Here is a 23,092-nt window from a genome sequence, read left to right on the forward strand (position 1 = left end):
TGAAGCTGCACATTTTGAGTGGTGGAAGTTCAAGGTCAAGGTCATCCTTCAAGGTCAAGGTCATTCTTCAAGGTCTAAGGTAAAAAACAAATATTTCAAAGCGGCGTTCTCATAAAGCTGCACATTTTGAGTGGTGGAAGTTCTAGGTCAAGGTCATCCTTCAAGGTCAAAGGTAAAAAAACAAAAAAACTCTTTTTATTTTCAAAGAGGCGCAATAGGGGGCATTGTGTTTCTGACAAACACATCTCTTGTTTTTTTTTCAAAATCGGTTAAAAAACACAAATATTTATTTTTATTATTTTATTTTTGAAATACCGTCCAACCATCCCACCCAAGAATCCTCCCCCCCCCCCCCCCCCAAAAAAAAATAAATATTTTTTTGCATTTTTGGAAGATAATGTAATAAATGGCCACACCCCCACACTCTACACCCCTCACCACTCCACCCCACCTTCCTTTGTGATTGAAATGAGCGATGTATTTTATACTTTATATAAGCAATCATCGCAGTATCACAAAATATAACAACAACAACAGAACTCTCCAATTTATTGAATCATTTTTCGTTGCAGCGCTTTATAATTTACAGGTTTTTAAATCGTCAAAAGATGCATATAATGGTATTTAAGAGCATGTTAAATGTTCAGTGTTTCTGTTACCCCACAAATATCATAACTACAATGAAAATTTGCAAATCTGAAACAACTTTTTTAATTTTGTCAATTTACCAAAACATGAAAAGGTCCCTTTTAGCCCTGTTTTCCCAGGTGCTGGTTCATATTTAATTAACCACCTTATTATTGCATAAACTCTATCTATAATGCTCTCTGGTGGGTTGCAGAAACTTGGCAAAAGGAGGGCTTGAACGTGAGAAATCGTGTATTAACAAGGCGATTCACGTGCCATTCAAGCCCTGTTATGTGTTTTTCGTATCCATAAATTGGTCAATGCGCAGTTTTTTCTCCTCCCCAGCCTTCAACAACTTTCCAAGCATAAACAGGGAACTGAATAAGCACCAGTTTCCTCATGAATGCAGGGATAAAGGCAATGAATATATCATCAACCAGGTTTTCCGAAGGAAAAAACTGGTTATTAGATTGGCGAATGCGGGCGGGCTGGCTGGCTGGCTGGCGGGCTGGCTGGCGGGCTGGCGGGCGGGCGGAACAAGCTTGTCCGGGCCATAACTATGTTGTTCATTGTCAGATTTTTAAATCATTTGGCACATTTGTTCACCATCATTGGACGGTGTGTCGCGCGAAATAATTACGTCGATATCTCCAAGGTCAAGGTCACACTTTGAGTTCAAAGGTCAAAAATGGCCATAAATGAGCTTGTCCTGGCCATAACTATGTCATTCATTGTGAGATTTTAAAATCATTTGGCACATTTGTTCACCATCATGGGACGGTGTGTCGCACGAAAGAATCACGTCAATATCTCCAATGTCAAGGTCACCACGACTAAAAATAGATTTAAAAAAAAAAAAAAAAACTTACAAAGAGGGTTAATTTTGTTTGTTCATTTCAAAAGTTCAGTTTGAGTTTTCTCCCTTTATCACATTTTTTTTCACAATGAAAACCTGGTTTTGTGACAATTTTGTCCCTTGTTCTACTTTTTAAATTATACCATCTGTGCACACTCTCTTGACATCAGCTTTATTTTATTGGCAATGTCAATGAAGTTAAGGTTAGTCAACACTTTCAAAAGACTATGCTGTAAATGTAAGTATTTATGTACCTTCAACGTTCCTGCTGTTGAAATACTTTAATAACAATATGTTGGCAGTGTATTTTTTAGAAAATTTAGTTGGAACATAATAACATAGACCTGTACAAAAGAAACATCTATGAATACAAGGATTTATTCTGACTTAATATTTATCCGTAACGACCAGTAAATTCCAAAATAATTCCTTATTTCTTACTTTGCACGGCTGCATAAATTAAAATTTGCATTTAAATCCACTGTTTAAACACATAGCACTCGGGCAGGAACAGATTTTTCGAGCGCCCGCAATGGATCATGCCCTCGAAAACGTGTATTTTTACCGTTATTCATTATAATGTGGGTGGGCATGGCAGTGGGGGAGGGTCCGAGGTAGGTGGTGGGTTAGTGGCTGGCTACATTTGTAGCTACATGTATTTACCCAGTGGGATTTGAATTTGGGGGGTCTTAATACCCACATTTTTGAGCCAGGCGAACAAATCTGTGTATGAATAATTTTCATGTCATGAAGTCAATAAGTTAATGGCAGACATTTTGTGGCTTGACAAGCTCATGCAGTGAGGAAAACCCTATCCTTAATAGCCAGAAGTCCTGGGTTCAAGTCTGGTGACAGCCGCACAATGTTTTTTGCTTTGTTACATTTTGCGGCAAACGTGGGACAGTGATAGTACTTGTGTATTGGTTTACAAAATGTGCAAATCATCAGCGGGTTCTGGTCGGTTGATTTTTCACAGAGTTATGGCCCTTTGAAATTTTCCATTATCTGTACATATAGTGCAATTCTTGTCCGGGCTATTTCTCAGCAACTAATGACCGGAATTCAATGAAACTTTATGGGAAGCTTCCCTACCAAGAGGAGATGTGCATATTATCAGCGGATTCTGGTCGGATGATTTTTCACAGAGTTATGGCCCTTTGAAATTTTCCATTAATGGTACATATAGTGCAATTCTTGTCCGGGCTATTTCTCAGCAACTAATGACTGGAATTCAATGAAACTTTATGGGAAGCTTCATTACCAAAAGGAGATGTGCATATTATCAGCGGGTTCTGGTCGGATGATTTTTCACAGAGTTATGGCCTTTTGAAATTTTCCATTATATGTACATATAGTGCAATTCTTGTCCGGGCTATTTCTCAGCAACTAATGACCGGAATTCAATGAAACTTTATGGGAAGCTTCCCTACCAAGAGGAGATGTGCATATTATCAGCGGATTCTGGTCGGATGCTTTTTCACAGAGTTATGGCCCTTTGAAATTTTCCATTAATGGTACATATAGTGCAATTCTTGTCCGGGCTATTTCTCAGCAACTAATGACTGGAATTCAATGAAACTTTATGGGAAGCTTCATTACCAAAAGGAGATGTGCATATTATCAGTGGGTTCTGGTCGGATGATTTTTCACAGAGTTATGGCCTTTTGAAATTTTCTATAAAAAAATGATTGGAAAACCGGGCATAATGCATGTGCGTAAAGTGTCGTCCCAGATTAGCCTGTGCAGTCTGCACAGGCTAATCAGGGATGACACTTTCCCCTTTCATAACATTTTTTGTTTAAATGAAGTCTCTTCTTAGCAAAAATCCAATTTAGGCGGAAAGTGTCGTCCCTGATTAGCCTGTGCGGACTGCACAGGCTTATCTGGGACGACACTTTAGGCACATGCATTATGCCCAGTTTTCTCAAAACACGACTCAAGTAGTGATTGTTATTCAAATGTAAAAATGAATCAAAGTTAAAGATACAATGTAGGTTTACATTTAGATAGATTTCTCCAGCCATACAAATACTTAGTACTTACATTGTAATTTAAATGGATGTCGTAGTTTATCAAAATATAACAGGCATAAGTGTAATGCGACCACAGAGTGTGATTATCATGACAAACCAATTGTGGTTTTGTTTAACAGTTTGACTCGAATTATGAAACATTTGTGGTCATTCTGAATTTTCACTTGAATGGTAATCATGTATTTCATAAAATTTGGGGAGATATGTTTATTAGGTGTTGTGTTCAAATAATGGCACTATGGTCAAGGTTTTGTGTTCAAATAATGGCACTATGGTCAAGGTTTTGGCCTGCTGTGGTGGTTACTAATACATGAATGGTGGAATCTTAAAAAATATTTTCCTTGTTTTCAGCAAGTTTGGTATTTTTTATTAGCTCGGCTCTTTTCGTAGAAAACCCAAGGTATTGTTATAGCCAGCTTGTCATCCACCGTCCATTGTCAGCCGTCAGCTGGCGTCATGCTAACTTTTTGGGGTCACAAGGTCAAAGGTCAAGGTCACTGTGACCTAAATAAAAAAATCTGACAAGCTTTCATTTATTTAAAACTGCACCCGCAGCCGAGCGTGGCACCCGTTATGCGGTGCTCTTCTTGTTTAACACATGGTGTTCCTCTAACAAGTTTGGTCAATGTTTTGCCTGGAGGTTAAAATTGACCCGCCCTGAAGTAACAGCGTTCCCCTCATATTGATATAGTCAAAACCTTCAAAATATTCAAACTATAAAGTTGCTGGAGAAACTAGATATTCAATCATGAATATGTGGTCATTTTTAGCCCTGCCCAATCTTGTAAACCTTATTGTTCATAGTGAAAACTGAAGATATTCCTCCCAGATCATTCTAATATAACAATCTGAATGAAGTAGAGTGATTCAAGGCTTTTATAGCATTCTAATATAACAATCTGAATGAAGTAGAGTGATTCAAGGCTTTTATAGCATTCTAATATAACAATCTGAATGAAGTAGAGTGATTCAAGAATTTTATAGCATTCTAATATAACAATCTGAATGAAGTAGAGTGATTCAAGGCTATTATAGCCCGGGTGTACTTTGTCCAGGGTTTTTCATGGAAATCCATGGAAAATATGAGGCTGGAGTATTCGGACTAAGTTTCCAGCCTTTTCCAGCGTCAATATTTAAAAAAAAAGGGTGGAAAATTGTCCATGGTATGTGAAAATAGCCTGGAATAGTTTCCATGGTTTTCCAGGCTCCCTGGAATAATTACCATGGAACAATTTCCAGGGTTTTCCAGCCAGCATGGAATAAATACCGTCCGAATACTCCATGTAATCTGGAAAACCATGGATTTTTTTCCAGGGTTTTCCAGATTACATGGAGTATTCGGACGGTATTTTTTCCATGCTGGCTGGAAAACCCTGGAAAATGTTCCAGGGTTTTTCTTTATTTAATATTCCATGGATGCCTGGTATAACATGGAAAATTGTCCAGCGTTTACCATGGTCACTGAATAGAAAAAGAAATTTCTGGTCTAAAAACAATATTCATGTATTAAATGAATACAATACTCACAGCTTAAATAAATCATAATTTAAGGTTAGATTAAAACAAAACAAAAAATCAACATAATGCCTTAGTTTCTTCGATGTATTATTTTGTTCACAATTCATCAAAATATAACATCAGATTACAAATTGTGTTACATTTATTTAACAAATTATTCAGATCAAACAAGTGTTGTTTAATACATGCTTACAAAGCCTCTAGGTCCATTATCATAAATCAGGCCCTTACATAACAGAACAGGCGCTACTTTAAAAGTTAAAAAGTATAACGCAACCTTAACAACATGTATTCAAAGTAACAAAATACAAGCAAGTCAAGTAATATACAGTAACAATTCACGAACCCTGTACAAACGATATACAAGAAACAAAATGAAAAATTAAAGTTATTTTAGCTACTTCATGTTTGTCACAATATATGTAGCTGCCCATGAGCACAAGGATACTATTTTTCTCAGCTACTTTCACTTTAATGCAATTTAGGTGCTGAATTTCATTAAAATACTTTTATATAATTTTATTGTTCAAAGAAATTCAGAACATAATGCATGTACATGTATTACTTTCCAAGTGACAGTTTAAAATATAATTGCAAGTCTAAAACTTGTGAAGGCAGCTTAGTAAATTATAAGTACCCAGGTGGGATAAAATTACAGTTTTTAAAAAACTTTTTTGTTAATTAGCTAGGCTTCAGTAGGTCGTGGATCTTTTATAGAACTTGTACTGCTGTTATACTGTACGACTCCTGCATGATCTCTGAAAGAAAAACAAAGCAAACAATACAGGCATGGCGAAATTAGAAAAAATCTGCCGGTCATCCGGACAGGCATTTCAGAAAATGTGCCGGTCCGGAGAAAATTTAGCCGGACCGTAAAGCAACAACAACTTAACTAGAAAATTCAAAAATGGCAGCGATCACATCTTGATCTCTTTATTCAACCGGCCGTTAAATTGATTTTAATCGCTTAGAGGTTACACTGGCAGCTAATTGGTGTTAATCGGTTGTGTAATGTCAATCATGTTGTGAAAAATTCGCGTGTCAGTTTTTATTACATGTATTCCCTATTAGAACGGTTCGGTGCGATAATTTCAATAACGTATGTGCAAGCCGAATAATTATCAAATTTAAGTTATTCGAAACGATTTAAACATTCTTACTTTAATATGATTGCAGTTTGGAGCGGCTGTTAAAATATACTGCGCACAGTACAAAACACGTTACCTGACATTTAATGATTAAGGCATTTCATTTTTCAGAACGTTTACTAGTAATTAATTAAATAAAAAAGACGATTTATTTTCATGCTAACGCAGTGTAATTGTTAACAGAGATTCATTTTCATTTTTGACCAGTATCAGAAAGTCCCCGGGAAGCACGTTTTTTTACATGGCACTGCATATGATGCAATAAAAACATTTCTTTGTACATGTATCGTATTGCATTCAATCTAAATTTAAATTCGCTCGTCCAATGAAAGCTCTGCCCCATAATGCACTGTACTCTTTACACTTATGAAAAATGGCGTATGCATATGGTTGTGTTGATCACGATACCATATTTTATTGTCCTTATCCTACTCGAAAAATATGTAAAAGCTATCAAGATCTTTTTTGTTAGAACGCAGTTGGCGATTTTGCAAACGAGTTTAAAGTAGGTGTTGTGTAACAAGTTGGATTTGCTAATTGTACGTAACAAACCTACAGCAAACATCAAAACAACGAGCGATTTCATTTTCATGATGTAGTAAGCGATTAGCTCTTCGAATTTTTAACTTGAAAAAAAAAGATTTGTTTGCAATCATTTCACATTTTGCCGGTCACCAGGACCGACATTCTTGTTAAACCTGCCGGACCAAATTGAAATCTGCCGGTCAGGACCGGCGGACCGGCAATTTCGCCAAGCCTGCAATATTACAAGAAAGTCATAAGTTTTTAACATTTATCTGTAAAAGTAAATGGGCAGCAATCATATGATTGAATATCTATACTTCAATGCTCATTCATATTTTAATCTATTTTAGATATTTCATATCACTGCTCAATTAGGTACATCTGGCTTTTTTGTATTTGAGCTAACATTAACGATCCTAAGTAGTTAGCAATTATTTCTTTTCCATTTACTGAAATTTATTCTCTTAAAGTTTGCAAGCGGGCTTTAATCTACTTGCAAACAGGCAACCACACAGGAAAACTGAGACTTTCAAGTGAATAAATTGGTGATTTAACTTATATTTTTATATGACTCTCTTTTATTTTGAAATTTATATTGTTGTTTTCTTAAATGCCCCAAAACGGGGTACACTAGCATGTATCTGGAAACTCAAACATATATAGGAATTTTATATTCAGATATTGCTATATGAAAGTTATGCTAATTTGCTAATTCATATAAAAATAACCTGTAATTGAAACTAGACCAAAATATTGGATACCAAAAAGACAAAATACTTTCAGGTGGTTAACACTTAATTACTTATATGAGCCCGGGGCATAACAATATTTACCATGAATTTGTGGCCATGTTAGTCCTCTTGGTAAATGCGCCAAAAAAGCCGCTTTGCTGTCTTGGGTTATTTCCCTGCCAAACTCTGCAGTATCTTCCATCAACTGGTCAGCTACAGTTAAAGCACATAATGAAAATGTATATAGAAAATAATTCAAGTATTGCTTTAAATATTTAGTCAAATGGTCTTTAAATAATCACTTACAATGAAGTTAATACATCACAAAGCATAGCATAACAAAATTTGTAGGTATGATTAGTACAAATTTATTATTGCTATAATTAGAATGATGTGTAATTCTATTGGTATGAAAATGCACAGTGAAACCTAAAAAACAATGCTATTGGTTTAATTAATTTATTTATAAACATTAACAGCATTAATGAGCATTGAGTTCTCATCATGCACAGCACATAACTTCCTTAGCCTCAGTTCCCTAGCCATGCATTATAAACTTCCGATACTACATTCAAGCTTATTAATATCTCCACATAGGACTTCCTTTATCAAGCTGCAAACTGCACTTAGTGAAAATGTGTGAGACAGCTGCTTTTAAAATTCTATATTTGCCATACTTTTACCTAAAATGTCACATAAAAGAAGTCTACAATGATGACATAAGAAGAATAAATTTAAAGGAATATTTAGAAATAATGAAAAGCACAAACCTTCAGTTGTTGTTCTATTCCTAGACAGACTTCTGAAACACTTGTATGCATCACTTTTTAACAACATTTCATGTCACTTTCCAAATGATATCCATACATTATAATTTTAAGAAATTCTTGTTAATGGAAAATCTCATTAACTCTACTGTTTGTGAACAATACATTAACTTCATTTTAACAACAAGTTTAACCTGCATATTTTCTGCAATACGCCAGAATTTCAATCTAACAGGTAAACTTTCTGTATTTGAACTCAGCTAATCAGAAAAGGCTGTGATATTTTATAACCAATCGATTAGCAGCAGACATATCTGACTCACACACAGGTTTATCAGATAGTTTGTTAATTGCAAACCTGGACTGTAGTTAAATATTGAGTGTGCATACACCTTGAACAGGGTTAAAGAATTTAAACTTGTAGACATTGCTTTGAAAGTTACTACTATTACTTCTACTACTAGTACTACTACTACTACTACTACTTCTGCAAAACTACAACTACTATTACAACAGCCACAACAACAACAACAACAACTACTACTACTACTACTACTTCTACTACTACTACTACTACTACTACTACTACTACTACTACTACTACTACTGCTACTTCTACTTATACTACTACTACTACTACTTCTACTACTACTACTATTACTACTACTACTACTGCTGCTACTACTGCTACTACTACTACTACTACTGCTTCAACTACTACTACTGCTTCAACTACTACTACTACTACTACTGCTGCTGCTACTGCTGTGGCTGCTACTACTCCTGCTGCTGCTGCTGCTACTACTACAACTGCTACTGCTGCTGCTGCTGCTACTACTACTACAACTCCTGCTGCAGCGACTACTACTACTACTACTGCTGCTGTTACTACTACTACTACTACTACCACTACTACCACTACTACTACTACTACTACTACTACTACTACTACTACTACTACTACTACTACTACTACTACTACTACTACTACTACTACTACTTCAACTACTATTGCTACTACTGCTGCTGCTGCTACTTCTACTACTTCTACTTCTACTACTACTACTTCTACTACTACTACTGCTGCTGCTGCTAATGCTACTTCCTTAACTACTACTACTACTGCTGCTACTAGTATTGTTATTATTATTTATACTACTATTGCTACCGTTACTGCTACTATTTCTGTTAATGCTAAAACAACAACACAATAATAACTGCTACTACTGCTACTGTCATTTAAATTTGCACCAATAGTATAATTATAAGTAGTTTGACTGCTTATACAACTTATACAACAACCACTTTTACTTCTACTCCTACAACATATTCTACTGCCAGCCTCAGCATTACTACTTCTACCACTACTACTACTACTATAACTACTACTATTTCTGCCCAAACTATGCACATTGTTTTATGTTTTATTCATATGTTGTGTAAATTGTTGAACTCTGATTTACTTTGAATAAAATGTGTTGCATTTTTATAAGTTATTTTCTCCTCTTATAAAGTCTAAGTTTTTTCCAGGGTCAGCTGAAAATGTTTGAGTCTTTTCCATGCTTAAAAAATTCTATGTTCCACTTTCCATGCTATCTGGAAATATTTTCCATGGTTATCCAGCCTAAATCCAGCGTTTTCCATTCCTTTTCCATGCTTTTCCATCCAAGGCTGGAAAATGCTTGGAAAAAAAGTCCACGTTTCATGGACATTTCTAGAACAAAACCCTGGAAAACCCTGGAAACTGTTTCAAATTCCAGGGATTTCCATGGAATTCCATGTTATACCATGGATTTCCAGCCTAAGTTCCATGATTACCCTGGACAATGTACACCCGGGAGATAACAATATGTATGAAGTAGAGTGATTCAAGGCTATTATAGATAACAATCTGATTGAAGTAGAGTGATTCAATGCTTTTATAGCATTCTAATATTACAATCTGAATGAAGTAGAGTGATTCAAGGCTATTATAGCATTCTAATATAACAATCTGAATGAAGTAGAGTGATTAAAGGCTATTATAGATAACAATCTGTATGAAGTAGAGTGATTCGAGGCTATTATAGCATTCTAATATAACAATCTGAATGAAGTAGAGTGATTCAAGGCTATTATAGATAACAATCTGAATGTAGTAGAGTGATTCAAGGCTATTATACATAACAATCTGAATGAAGTAGAGTGATTCAAGGCTATTATAGCATTCTAATATTACAATCTGAACGAAGTAGAGTGATTCAAGGCTATTATAGCATTCTAATATAACAATCTGAATGAAGTAGAGTGATTCAAGGCTATTATAGCATTCTAATATAACAATCTGAATGAAGTAGAGTGATTCAAGGCTATTATAGCATTCTAATATAACAATCTGAATGAAGTAGAGTGATTCAAGCCTATTATAGATAACAATATGTATGAAGTAGAGTGATTCAAGGCTATTAAAGATAACAATCTGAATGTAGTAGAGTGATTCAAGGCTATTATAGATAACAATCTGATTAAAGTAGAGTGATTCAAGGCTATTATAGATAACAATCTGAATGAAGTAGAGTGATTCAAGGCTATTATAGATAACAATCTGAATGAAGTAGGGTGATTCAAGGCTATAATAGCATTCTAATATAGCAATCTGAATGAAGTAGAGTGATTCAAGGCTATTATAGCATTCTTTTTCTTTTTTAGAGTGTAAAAAGGGCTGCACATTTTATTGGCCATTCCTATTAGTGAAGTGCCTGGAAGCAAGATACATTCTGATAACTGTCTCTTTTCTTACTATTTTTCAGGGTGATCTAGCCAAAAAGAAAATATATCCTGTGTTATGGTAAGTGCTTTTAGTTGTACATGTATATTCTAATTATTAACAAAATATAAGTTTATTATTCTCATTCTTTTTGTGAAGGTTGTTTTTATGTTTGTACATAATGATATAAATATTATTAGTTTATTTGCTCCACAAGAAAACATGAACTGAGTTTCCAAGACTTATGGTAAAGGTTTTCTAAGCCTCGCTTAATTTACATGGCTGTATTCAACACTCACCCAATATTCTCTTCATACTCTTGTATGAACAATGTTATACATCAACCTCGCTCGCAGAAACCCAAGATTAATGCATGTGCGCAAAGTGTCATCAGATTAGCTGTTGCATTCCACACAGGCTTATCAGGGGCTACACTTTCCACCTAAACTGGATTAAGTCTAAAAGCAGACAGTGTTGTGTCTGATTAGCCTTTCCAGACCGCGTAGGCTAATCTGGAATGATGCTTTACGCAAAAGCCTTATAAGCCAGTTTTTCCTAGAGCAAGGCTTACATCATATTTCAGGAACCTGTATAAGGAAGATTTGTTGCCAACGGAGACAAGGATAATCGGGTATGCTCGCACCAAACTGAGCCAGGAAGAACTGCTAAGCAGATGTGAGCCCTTTATGAAGGTAGTGGTCTGTAAATAAAGCTATGTCTGATTCAGTCCATTGGAGGAATGTCACGGGTTACTGTAAACATCGTTTGTTAGCTCACCTGTGCAATGCATAGGTGAGCTTTTAGGATCACTGATACATTTAAATAAATAGAGGATATTTGTTGAATTTGGTGAAAAATCTCTTTTAATTCACGAGTGATCTTAGAAAAAAACATTCTATGATCACAAGTAAAAACTAGAAATGGCGCGGCAGAGGCCGACGCGTATCCCCACGCCGAATGTTTGACCTAGGTGTGCCCCAGGGTTGGTAATGGGGCCATGCATAGCTGAGATTGACCGTATTGTCATAAGAGAAGTTCATCATCAATTAGAAGTGAATTGGTGTAGAAATGAAGAAGTTATAGTAAAAGACAATTTTGGGTGGGTGTGACATATGTGGGCAGGGCGCCCCAGGGTTGGTAATGGGGCCATGCATAGTTGAGATTGACCGTATTGTCATAAGAGAGGTTCAGTATCAATTTGAAGTGAATCGGTGTAGAAATGAAGAAATTATAGTAAAAGGCAATTTTGGGTGGGTGTGGTCTATGTGGGCGGGGCGCCCCAGGGTTGGTAATGGGGCCATGCATAGTTGAGATTGACTGTATTGTCATAAGAGAAGTTCAATATCAATTTGAAGTGAATCGGTGTAGAAATGAAGAAATTATAGTAAAGGCAATTTTGGGTGGGTGTGGTCTATGTGGGCGGGGCCCCAGGGTTGGTTATGGGGCCATGCATAGTTGAGATTGACCCTAATGTCATAAGAGAAGTTCAGTATCAATTTGAAGTGAATCCGTGTAGAAATGAAAAAATTATAGTAAATGGAATTTTTTGGTGGGTGTGGCCTATGTGGGCGGGCGCCCCAGGGTTGGGATTGGGGCCATGCATAGTTGAGATTGACCCTAATGTCATAACAAAAGTTCAGTATCAATTTGAAGTGAATCCGTGTAGAAATGAAAAAATTATGGTAAATGGAAATTTTTGGTGGGTGTGGCCTATGTGGGCGGGGCGCCCCAGGGTTGGGAATGGGGCCATGCATGGTTGAGATTGACCGTATTGTCATAGGTGAGGTCCAGTATCAATTTGAAGTGAATCGGTGTAGAAATAAAGAAGTAAATGTAAAATAACCTAAAAAAATGAGTGATAATTTCTGACGCGGCCCCACCCCAACCCCTATAACTTTTGACCCAGGGGTCAGATCAAAATTCCAAATAGTGCAGGGTCGCACATATGCTCATAGCTACCATGTGTGTAAATTTCAAGGTTCTAGTGCTTTTAGTGTAGGAGGAGATAGTGGCCAGGACGGACAGACGGACGGACGGACGGCGGAGATCACCACAATATCCCCACCTTATTTTCAAAAAGCGTGGGGATAATTAAAGTAAATATTCCACCAAAATAGGTCAAAATTTGAACTGTCTGGTGATGTGGTATGAAATGTTTTGTATTGAATTACATAGCATAATAACACTGAAAAAAATACACTTTAAACAACGGAGCACACAGCTTTGATATTTGGCATATGACATCAGATTGTGGTCTATCAGTTGTTCCAGTCAAGCCCTGTGTATGAAACTTGCTATGCCCCATTCACAGGCCTCATTCTGGAAAAATTGGGCTTAATGCATGTGCATAAAGTTTCATCCATGATTAGTATGTGCATAAAGTGTCATCCATGATTAGTATGTGCATAAAGTGTCATCCATGATTAGTATGTGCATAAAGTGTCATCCATGATTAGTATGTGCATAAAGTGTCATCCATGATTAGTATGTGCATAAAGTGTCATCCATGATTAGTATGTGCATAAAGTGTCATCCATGATTAGTATGTGCATAAAGTGTCATCCATGATTAGTATGTGCATTAAGTGTCATCCATGATTAGTATGTGCATTAAGTGTCATCCATGATTAGTATGTGCATAAAGTGTCATCCATGATTAGTATGTGCATAAAGTGTCATCCATGATTAGTATGTGCATAAAGTGTCATCCATGATTAGTATGTGCATAAAGTGTCATCCATGATTAGTATGTGCATAAAGTGTCATCCATGATTAGTATGTGCATAAAGTGTCATCCATGATTAGTATGTGCATAAAGTGTCATCCATGATAAGTATGTGCATAAAGTGTCATCCATGATTAGTATGTGCATAATGTGTCATCCATGATTAGTATGTGCATAAAGTGTCATCCATGATTAGTATGTGCATAAAGTGTCATCCATGATTAGTATGTGCATAATGTGTCATCCATGATTAGTATGTGCATAAAGTGTCATCCATGATTAGTATGTGCATGAAGTGTCATCCATGATTAGTATGTGCATAAAGTGTCATCCATGATTAGTATGTGCATAACGTGTCATTCATGATTAGTATGTGCATAATGTGACATCCATGATTAGTATGTGCATAAAGTGTCATCCATGATTAGTATGTGCATGAAGTGTCATCCATGATTAGTATGTGCATAAAGTGTCATCCATGATTAGTATGTGCATAACGTGTCATCCATGATTAGTATGTGCATAAAGTGTCATCCATGATTAGTATGTGCATAAAGTGTCATCCATGATTAGTATGTGCATAAAGTGTCATTTATGATTAGTATGTGCATAAAGTGTCATCCATGATTAGTATGTGCATAAAGTGTCATCCATGATTAGTTTGTGCATAATGTGTCATCCATGATAAGTATGTGCATAAAGTGTCATCCATGATTAGTATGTGCATAAAGTGTCATCCATGATTAGTATGTGCATAAAGTGTCATCCATGATTAGTATGTGCATAACGTGTCATCCATGATTAGTATGTGCATAAAGTGTCATCCATGATTAGTATGTGCATAAAGTGTCATCCATGACTAGTATGTGCATAAAGTGTCATCCATGATTAGTATGTGCATAAAGTGTCATCCATGATAAGTATTTGCATAAAGTGTCAATCATGATTAGTATGTGCATAAAGTGTCATCCATGATTAGTATGTGCATAAAGTGTCATCCATGATTAGTATGTGCATAAAGTGTCATCTATGATTAGTATGTGCATAAAGTGTCATCCATGATTAGTATGTGCATAAAGTGTCATCCATGATTAGTATGTGCATAAAGTGTCATCCATGATTAGTATGTGCATAAAGTGTCATCCATGATTAGAATGTGCATAAAGTGTCATCCATGATTAGTATGTGCATAAAGTGTCATCCATGACTAGTATGTGCATAACGTGTCATCCATGATTAGTATGTGCATAAAGTGTCATCCATGATTAGAATGTGCATAAAGTGTCATCCATGATTAGTATGTGCATAAAGTGCCATCCATGACTAGTATGTGCATAACGTGTCATCCATGATTAGTATGTGCATAAAGTGTCATCCATGATTAGAATGTGCATAAAGTGTCATCCATGATTAGCATGTGCAGACTGCAAAGGCTAATCAGGTAGTACACTTTCCACATAAACTGAATTGTTGTTCAGAAGCAACTACCATTAAACAAAAAAATATTAATTTCAGAAAGCTTTGTCACTGATTAGCCTGTGCAGACTGCACAGGCTAATCTGGGATGACACTGTACAAACAAGCATTAAATCCTCTATTCATAGAGCACGACCCATATCGTTTTTCATTTGTTGAAGGAAGCTAAGGCTCTGAACATGCATAAAAGAAAGTTTAAACACTTACTAAAAAAGTGAAGCAGATAAATGGTTGAAGAATACAAAAAATAGAACACAAGTTCATGAGAAGTGATACTAGAACATTAACGTTATGAGAGCTTTATACTTTACCCTTTCCCACGTAGATACGTATTTTGTTGTGTTTGTAAGCTCTTAGAAAGTTAAATTGACGACCTTTTTTACTAGATTCAAGTTTTTAAGGCTTCATTTTCAACCCTTAAGATACTGATGAGCAACAAACAGCATAAAACCTGAACAGTCTGCGAGTTAGGCTGCTCTGGTTTTATGCTATTTGCACATAGCCATTTTACTTTGCTTTTGAGTGGGAAGTTAAAACATGTTTACTCTTGGGAAATACCCTCTATTATGTGGATATGAGTACATACCTCACTCACATGGTATAACATATCGGTATTGGCTTCAAATAGGTCCTTATGAATTTAATAGAAGTAAACATATTGATTTTTTATATGAATATAAGACATTGAGTATTTTTTTAGTATTTTTATGCCCCCTTTAGAAGAAATGGGGGTATATAGTTTTCGCTCTGTCAGTCTGTCTGTCAGTCTGTCACACTTTTCGTGTCCGCTCTCTAAATCAAATAGTTATCATCCAATCATTACCAAACTTGGTCAGAAGTTGTATGTAGACAATAACTAGGTCAAGTTCGAATATGGGTCATGCCGGGTCAAAAACTAGGTCACGGGGTCACTTAGTGCATTTCAAGGATTTAGCATGGTGTCCGCTCTCTAATGGAAGTAGTTCTCATCTGATCTTTACCAAACTTGGTCAGAAGTTGTATCAAGACAATATCTTGGTCAAGTTCGAATATGGGTCATGCCGGGTCAAAAACTAGGTCACAGGGTCACTTAGTGCATTTGAAGGATTAAGTATGGTGTCCGCTCTCTAGTTAATATTAGAGATAGCAACTTGAATTTTGGCATGCATGTGTATCTCATGGAGCTGCACGTTTTGAGTGGTGAAAGGTCAAGGTCATCCTTCTAGGTCAATGGTCAAATTTATGGCTTCAAAGCGGCGCAATAGGGGGGATTGTGTTTCTGACAAACACATCAATTGTTCAATTTATATTCTGCATTAATGTTCATGCATTGAGTTAACATTTAGAAAATACAATAATGCTATGTAGACATTACACTTCTATATACTTTCTGTAAAGCTTGAGGGCCTCTTATATTCATAAGTATCTGTGATGGTTTCAGATTAAAGATGGTGAGAAAGCGAAGTATGCAGAATTTATAAAGATCAACAGCTACGTAGCGGGCAATTATGACAAGGCTGCAGACTTCAAGCGTCTGGATGATGCCATTAAAGAGATTGGGAGCTGCCATCGCCTGTTTTACCTGGCCCTCCCACCCTCGGTGTATGAACCAGTCACCCTCAACATCAAAGCAACATGCATGGCAACAGGGTGAGATGGGTGCTGATACTTTTACTTAAGTTGCGATAGGTTTAATAGTTACATTTTCTAGTAACAGTTAACTTGAATTTTTTTGTCTATAATAAAGTAAACATTTGGTATTACCATTAAAAGCAAATTTAAGTGTGGTGTTATTCACTTCATTAAACTCACAAATCTTTATTTATTGTAATCATTAATGGATGCATTAATATTTTATTTGACTTAACTCCTTCATATTCATATTAAGATCTATGATTGAGAAAATAAAATAAAGACATTTAACTTCTTATATACCTGCTATGAATTTCCGAACATCTATACTCTTAAATGTGTATCGATTAATAAACACTGCTAATGAGAAATTATTTCAAGATTTCATTCTCAATATTGCAGCGACAAGTGGACGCGCATAATCATTGAGAAGCCTTTTGGGCGAGACCTTGACAGTTCAGAGCACCTGTCTCAACACCTGGCCTCGCTGTTCAAGGAGGAACAGCTCTATCGTATCGACCACTACCTCGGCAAGGAGATGGTACAGAACCTTGTTGTACTCAGGTGAGTCGGGGTTGGAGTTGTAGCATTTTACCAGGTGAGTCGGGGTTGGAGTTGTAGCATTTTACTCAAAAGATTTGATCAGTTCTACTAGCTTTTTTTGTAATAGATAAATTTATCCTGTTATTGGCAAGAAAGCTGAATTTTCCTTACTAATGTATAGTAACATGGAAAGAGAAAATTAAATGTTATTTGTTAAACATATTAATTACATGTTTACACCAATGTAAATTGTATAATTTGTTTCATTATATTGTTGAATCACATTACTAATGCTTATATTTGGTTGGGGGAACATCTGTTGTTTAACTTAGAACTATAATAGCAAACAAACAGATCTGGAAAGATCAGTTTTTGTACTGAAGATATTTTGGATATAGTTTGGAAAGAAAAGGTAGGTTCTTTTAAACGTTATGTTTAATTACTACCTTTGGCCTGTGAGTGACATTGTGCTCTCAGTGTTTACATTCACATCAAGGTTATCTGCATAGGGCCTGTATCTTCAAATTTGAAAATGTCTATGTTTCTGTGCCAATTTTTAACCCGTTACCACTGAGATACGTATTTTGACACATTTGTAGTCCCTTAGAAAGCTACATTTAATTAAATACCTTTCTTACTAAATTCAAGTGTTAAAGGCTTCATTTTCAACCCTTAGTTACTGATGAGCAGCAAAAAACCTAAATAGACTGCAAGTTATTCGCTGGCTGTTCTGGTTTTCTGCTGGTTGCAAAAGCCATTTTCACTATGCTTCTTATGGGGGTAAGGGTTAAACACAGCTTTACACATGAGTAATTTACTAATCATTATTTGAACTTCGACCAGGTTTGGTAATCGGATACTAAGTCCGATCTGGAATCGGGACAGCGTGTCCTCAATTGTGATCAGCTTTAAGGAGCCAATCGGAACACAGGGCAGGGGAGGCTATTTTGACGAGTTTGGAATCATCAGGTACACCTGCTTGCTTGTTGTGACTGTGTTTTAAATCTTAAGGACCTTCTGTGTTTAAATTGTTGAGTTTTCTACTGTTAACATTCAAGATTGGACACATTATATATATAGAGGATGTTTGTTCATGTCAGTGTAAGCTCATTTGTTATTGCACAAGTGAACATAAAAAATATTATTTTTCTATGATCACGAGTGAAATAACAAACGATCTTACACTGACATGAACAAATTTTCTGTTTCTTTTATGCCCTTTTTTCAATGAAATAATTAACAGCTGTTTCCTTTTCGCTGAAAGTAGCCCTTTCTCCCGTGGCATGCCTCAATACATTTCAAAACACAAAATGACGTCATTAGTGTGACAAAATGACGTCATTATACCAGAAAAATTCTCCAGTTAAACTCTTTTACAATGATTATGTAAATAAACGGTGAAAAAGCATATATAAAAATAAAATTTGTTGGATTCGGTGGAATGTCGATTTTAATTCACTCTGGATCATAGAAAATATATTTAAAATTATTTATAATAATTCTAAAAATAGAAAAAAGATTCAGAAAATGTGTTATTTTCGCCAGCGAAAATTACAATTTGTTTATTAGCTCATCCATTTTTTGAAAAAAAAATTATGAGATATTGTCATCACCTTGGCGTCGGCGTCGACGTCGGCGTTGGCTTTGGCGTCGGCGTCCGGTTAAGTTTTGCGTTTAGGTCCACTTTTCTCATAAAGTATCAATGCTATTGCATTCAAACTTGGTACACTTACTTACTATCATGAGGGGACTGGGCAGGCAAAGTTAGATAACTCTGGCGTGCATTTTGACAGAATTATGTGCCCTTTTTATACTTAGAAAATTGAAAATTTTGGTTAAGTTTTGTGTTTAGGTCCATTTTATTCCTTAAGTATCAAAGCTATTGCTTTCATACTTGCAACACTTACTAACTATCATAAGGGGACTGTGCAGGCAAAGTAATGTAACTCTGACTGGCATTTTGACAGAATTATGTGCCCTTTTTATACTTAGAAAATTGAAAATTTGGTTAAGTTTTGTGTTTAGGTCCACTTTATTCCTACAGTATCAAAGCTATTGCTTTCATACTTGCAACACTTATTAACTATCATAAGTTGACTGTGCACGCAAAGTTATGTAACTCTGACTGGCATTTGGACGGAATTATGGGCCCTTTATACTTAGAAAATTGAAAATTTGGTGAAGTTTTGTGCTTTGGTCCACCTTACCCCTAAAGTATCATAGATATTGCTTTCATACTTGGAACACTCGCAAACTATCATAAGGGTACAGTAAAAGGACAAGTTGCATAACTTTGGTTGTCATTTTTACAGAATTATGGCCCTTTTTTTACTTAGTAACTTTGACTATATGGTTAAATTTTGTGTTTCGATCCACTTTACTTAAGTATCAAGGCTATTGCTTTCAAACTTCAAATACTTTCATGCTATCATGAGGTTACTGTACCTGGCAAGTTGAATTTTACCTTGACCTTTGAATGACCTTGACTCTCAAGGTCAAATTATTAAATTTTGCTAAAATTGCCATAACTTCTTTACTTATGATTAGATTTGATTGATACTTTGACAAAACTACTCTTCCCTGACATACCACAATAGACTCCACCCAAACCATCCCCCGTGCCCTCCCCCCCCTCCCCCCCCTAATTTTTTTTTTTTAAGATCATCTCACAAATGACCACCACACCCTCACACTACACCCCCCACCCCACCCCCCCCCCTAAATTTTTTTTTTGAAACGGTTAAAAAACACAAATATTTATTTTTATTATTTTATGTTTGAAATACCGTCCAACCATCGCACCCAAGAATCCACCCCCCCCCCCTCCCCCCCACCCCCCCCCCCCCCCCCCCCTCAATTTTTTTTTTTTTTTTTTTTTAAGATCATCTCACAAATTACCACCACACCCTCACACTATACACCCCACCCCCCAAATTTTAATTTTTTTTTTAAACGGTTAAAAAACACAAATATTTATTTTTATTATTTTATGTTTGAAATACCGTCCAACCATCGCACCCAAGAATCCCCCCCCCCCCCGCACCCACCCCCCCCCCCCCCCACCCCCGATTTTTTTTTTTTTTTTTTTTTTTCCGCATTTTTGGGAAGATAATGTAATAAATTCCACACCCCCACACTATACACCCCTCTTCACTCCACCCCTCCCTCCTTTGTGATTGAAAATGAGAGTCCCTTCACCTTTAAAAAGAAAATAGATGAGCTGTCTGCACCCGCAAGGCGGTGCTCTTGTTTTCACTGCTGTTATTGCACTGCAGAAATATAATATTTTTTCATTATATAAAAGAAATAATGTATATATCCTGGCCACTATCACCTCCTACACTATTAGCACTAGAACCATGAAATTTAACACATGGTAGCTATGAGCATATGTGCAACAGTGCACTATTTGGAATTTTGATCTGACCCCTGGGTCAAAAGCTGCGGCGTGTGGATAAGCGTCAGTGGTTGCCACGCCATTTCTAGTTTAATTTAGAATGGTGGTAGCAAATTTTTGCGCAGTTATTATATTTATGGTTAGGAAGTAATGATACTTAGTAGGATAAACTCGGAACACGGCCTAATTGTGATACAGGGAAGTAAATGTGAGCCTCATTCTGGGTTCAATGCATGTACTTAAAGTGTAGTTCCAGATAAGCCTGTGAAGTCCGCACTGGCTAATCATGGACGACACTTTCCGTCTAAACCTTATTTTCACAAAGAATTGATTACCTGTAAACTAAAAATGCCATAAAAGAAGAAAGTGCTGTTCCTTATTAGCCTGTGCTGACTTAACTTGCTCATCTGGGATGACACTACACACATGCCTTTAGACAGGGTTTTTTTAGCTTTGAGGTTTTGTGATTGCCTTTTGTCTGTTGTGTGGCGTCAACATTTGCCTTGTTATCACTCTAGGGGTGGTATTCCAGTAGCTTCTTATCTTGTGGAGATTTCCTTAAATAATAAGTTTTCACTTAAAATAGCAGTTTATAGTTATTTCTTATCCTCATCTTTTAAGAAGCTACTGGAATACCACCCTAGATCTTCAATCTTCATGAAATTTGGTCAGAAGCTTGGTCTCAATAATATCTTGGATGAGTTCGAAAATGGTTACGTTTGCTTGAAAAACATGGCTGCCAAGGGGCGGGGCATTTTTCCTAATATGACTATACATGGCTATAGTTAATTCTTGTTAACACTCTAGAGGCCACATTTATTGTCAGATTTTCATGAAACCTGGTCAGAAGATTCATCCCAATAATACCTTGGACAAAATGATGCCGGTTGGTTGAAAAACATGGCTGCCAGTGGACGGGGCATTTTTCCTTATATGGCTATAGTAAAACCATGTTAACACTCTAGAGGCCACATTTGTTTTCTGATCTTCATGAAACTTGGTCAGAAGGTTTGTCCGAATGATATCTTGGATGAGTTTGAAAATGGTTTTTATTGTTTTAAAAACATGGCCACCAGGGGGCGGGGCATTTTTCCTAATATGGCTATATATTCATCATGAAACTTGGTCAGATGATTTGTCCCAATGATATCTTGGATGAGTTAGAAAATGGTTCTGGTTGGAGGAAAAACATGGCCGCCAAGGGGGCGTGGCATTTCTCCTTATATAGCTATAGTAAAACCTTGTTAACACTCTAAAAGGCATAATTATTGTCCGATCATCATGAAACATTGTCAGAAGATTTTTTCCCAATGATATCTTGGACAAGTTCGAAACTGGTTCAAGTTGCTTAAAAAATATGGCCACCAGGGGGCGGGGCATTTTTCCTTATATGGCTTCATGAATCTTCATGAAACTATGTCAAAATATTTGTTTAAATGATATCTTGGATGTGTATGAAAATGTTTCTGGTCTGTAGAAAAATGTGGCTGCCAGGGTGTTTACTAGCCATGAAAGTTGGTATATATTGTGTTCGTATGACATCTTGAGCTGCACAGAACAGGTCAGTTACTTTGAATCTCAGGTGAGCGACTTTGGGCCTTTCAGGCCGTCTTGTCTATAGTTGGGCTTATTTACATTTGGCGCAGTCTATGCTGTTGCTTTACTAACCAAGTATGGGTTCAAAAGAAGCTGTAGTATGCCATCATCCATAAAACATTTCCTTTGCTATTTAAACATAACTTCCGCCCTCCCCAGCCCATTCAAACAAAAGGAGCCTTGCTGTGGGAAAACAGGGCTTAATGCATGTGCATCAAGTGTTGTCCCAAATTAGCCTGTTCAGTTGGCACAGGCTAATCAGCTTTCCATGTTTATGAAATTTTTCATCTCAAAAAAGTCTTGTAAAAATCCAGTCTAAATGGAAAGTGTCTTGTCTGATTAGCCTGTGCAGACTGCACAGGCTAATTTAGGAGATCACATTATGCTCATGCATTTAGCCCCATTTTTCAGAGTGAGGCTCATAAACTTTACTAATTAAAAATAACTTAAATCATAGAGGTTTATGTGCCATTACCAAGTTCACTTCCCTTCCCCCTCTCCCCTCACATTTTAACAATATAAATCCTATTTTACAATTAACCTAGGTATTTGAAGTGCATGTCTCATTTTTTTTGCCAGGGACGTGATGCAGAATCATCTGCTACAGCTACTTACTCTGGTTGCCATGGAAAAACCACCTAGCACCAAGGCAGAGGACATACGCAACGAGAAGGTATGAACACATACCCCACCCACAAACACATGAATTGAGTTGTCACATACCGTAGTAGATGACTTATGAATAGAGCTTTGTTCTGCCAAAACTAGGCTTAATGTAGGCTTAATAGGCTAAA

At 36.4% G+C, this 23,092-nt stretch overlaps 2 protein-coding genes across 2 annotated transcripts in view; both read left to right on the top strand.

Annotated features, from left to right (window-relative positions):
• The window catches only part of LOC127861061 (uncharacterized), a 213,379-nt gene that overhangs the window by 68,707 nt on the left and 121,580 nt on the right, over window positions 1–23,092 (top strand). The gene's annotated exons all lie outside the window — the stretch shown is intronic.
• Window positions 1–23,092, top strand: part of LOC127861106 (glucose-6-phosphate 1-dehydrogenase-like) — a 75,216-nt gene that overhangs the window by 44,025 nt on the left and 8,099 nt on the right. Inside the window, exons 2-7 of the mRNA XM_052399484.1 lie at window positions 10,995–11,032; window positions 11,535–11,643; window positions 16,572–16,780; window positions 17,165–17,326; window positions 18,149–18,274; window positions 22,878–22,971. Coding sequence (XP_052255444.1) covers window positions 10,995–11,032; window positions 11,535–11,643; window positions 16,572–16,780; window positions 17,165–17,326; window positions 18,149–18,274; window positions 22,878–22,971 — 738 coding nt within the window. The remainder of the gene's footprint in view (window positions 1–10,994; window positions 11,033–11,534; window positions 11,644–16,571; window positions 16,781–17,164; window positions 17,327–18,148; window positions 18,275–22,877; window positions 22,972–23,092) is intronic.

The sequence above is a fragment of the Dreissena polymorpha genome, chromosome 1, assembly GCF_020536995.1.
Source record: "Dreissena polymorpha isolate Duluth1 chromosome 1, UMN_Dpol_1.0, whole genome shotgun sequence".
Classification (NCBI taxonomy): Eukaryota; Metazoa; Mollusca; class Bivalvia; order Myida; family Dreissenidae; genus Dreissena; species Dreissena polymorpha.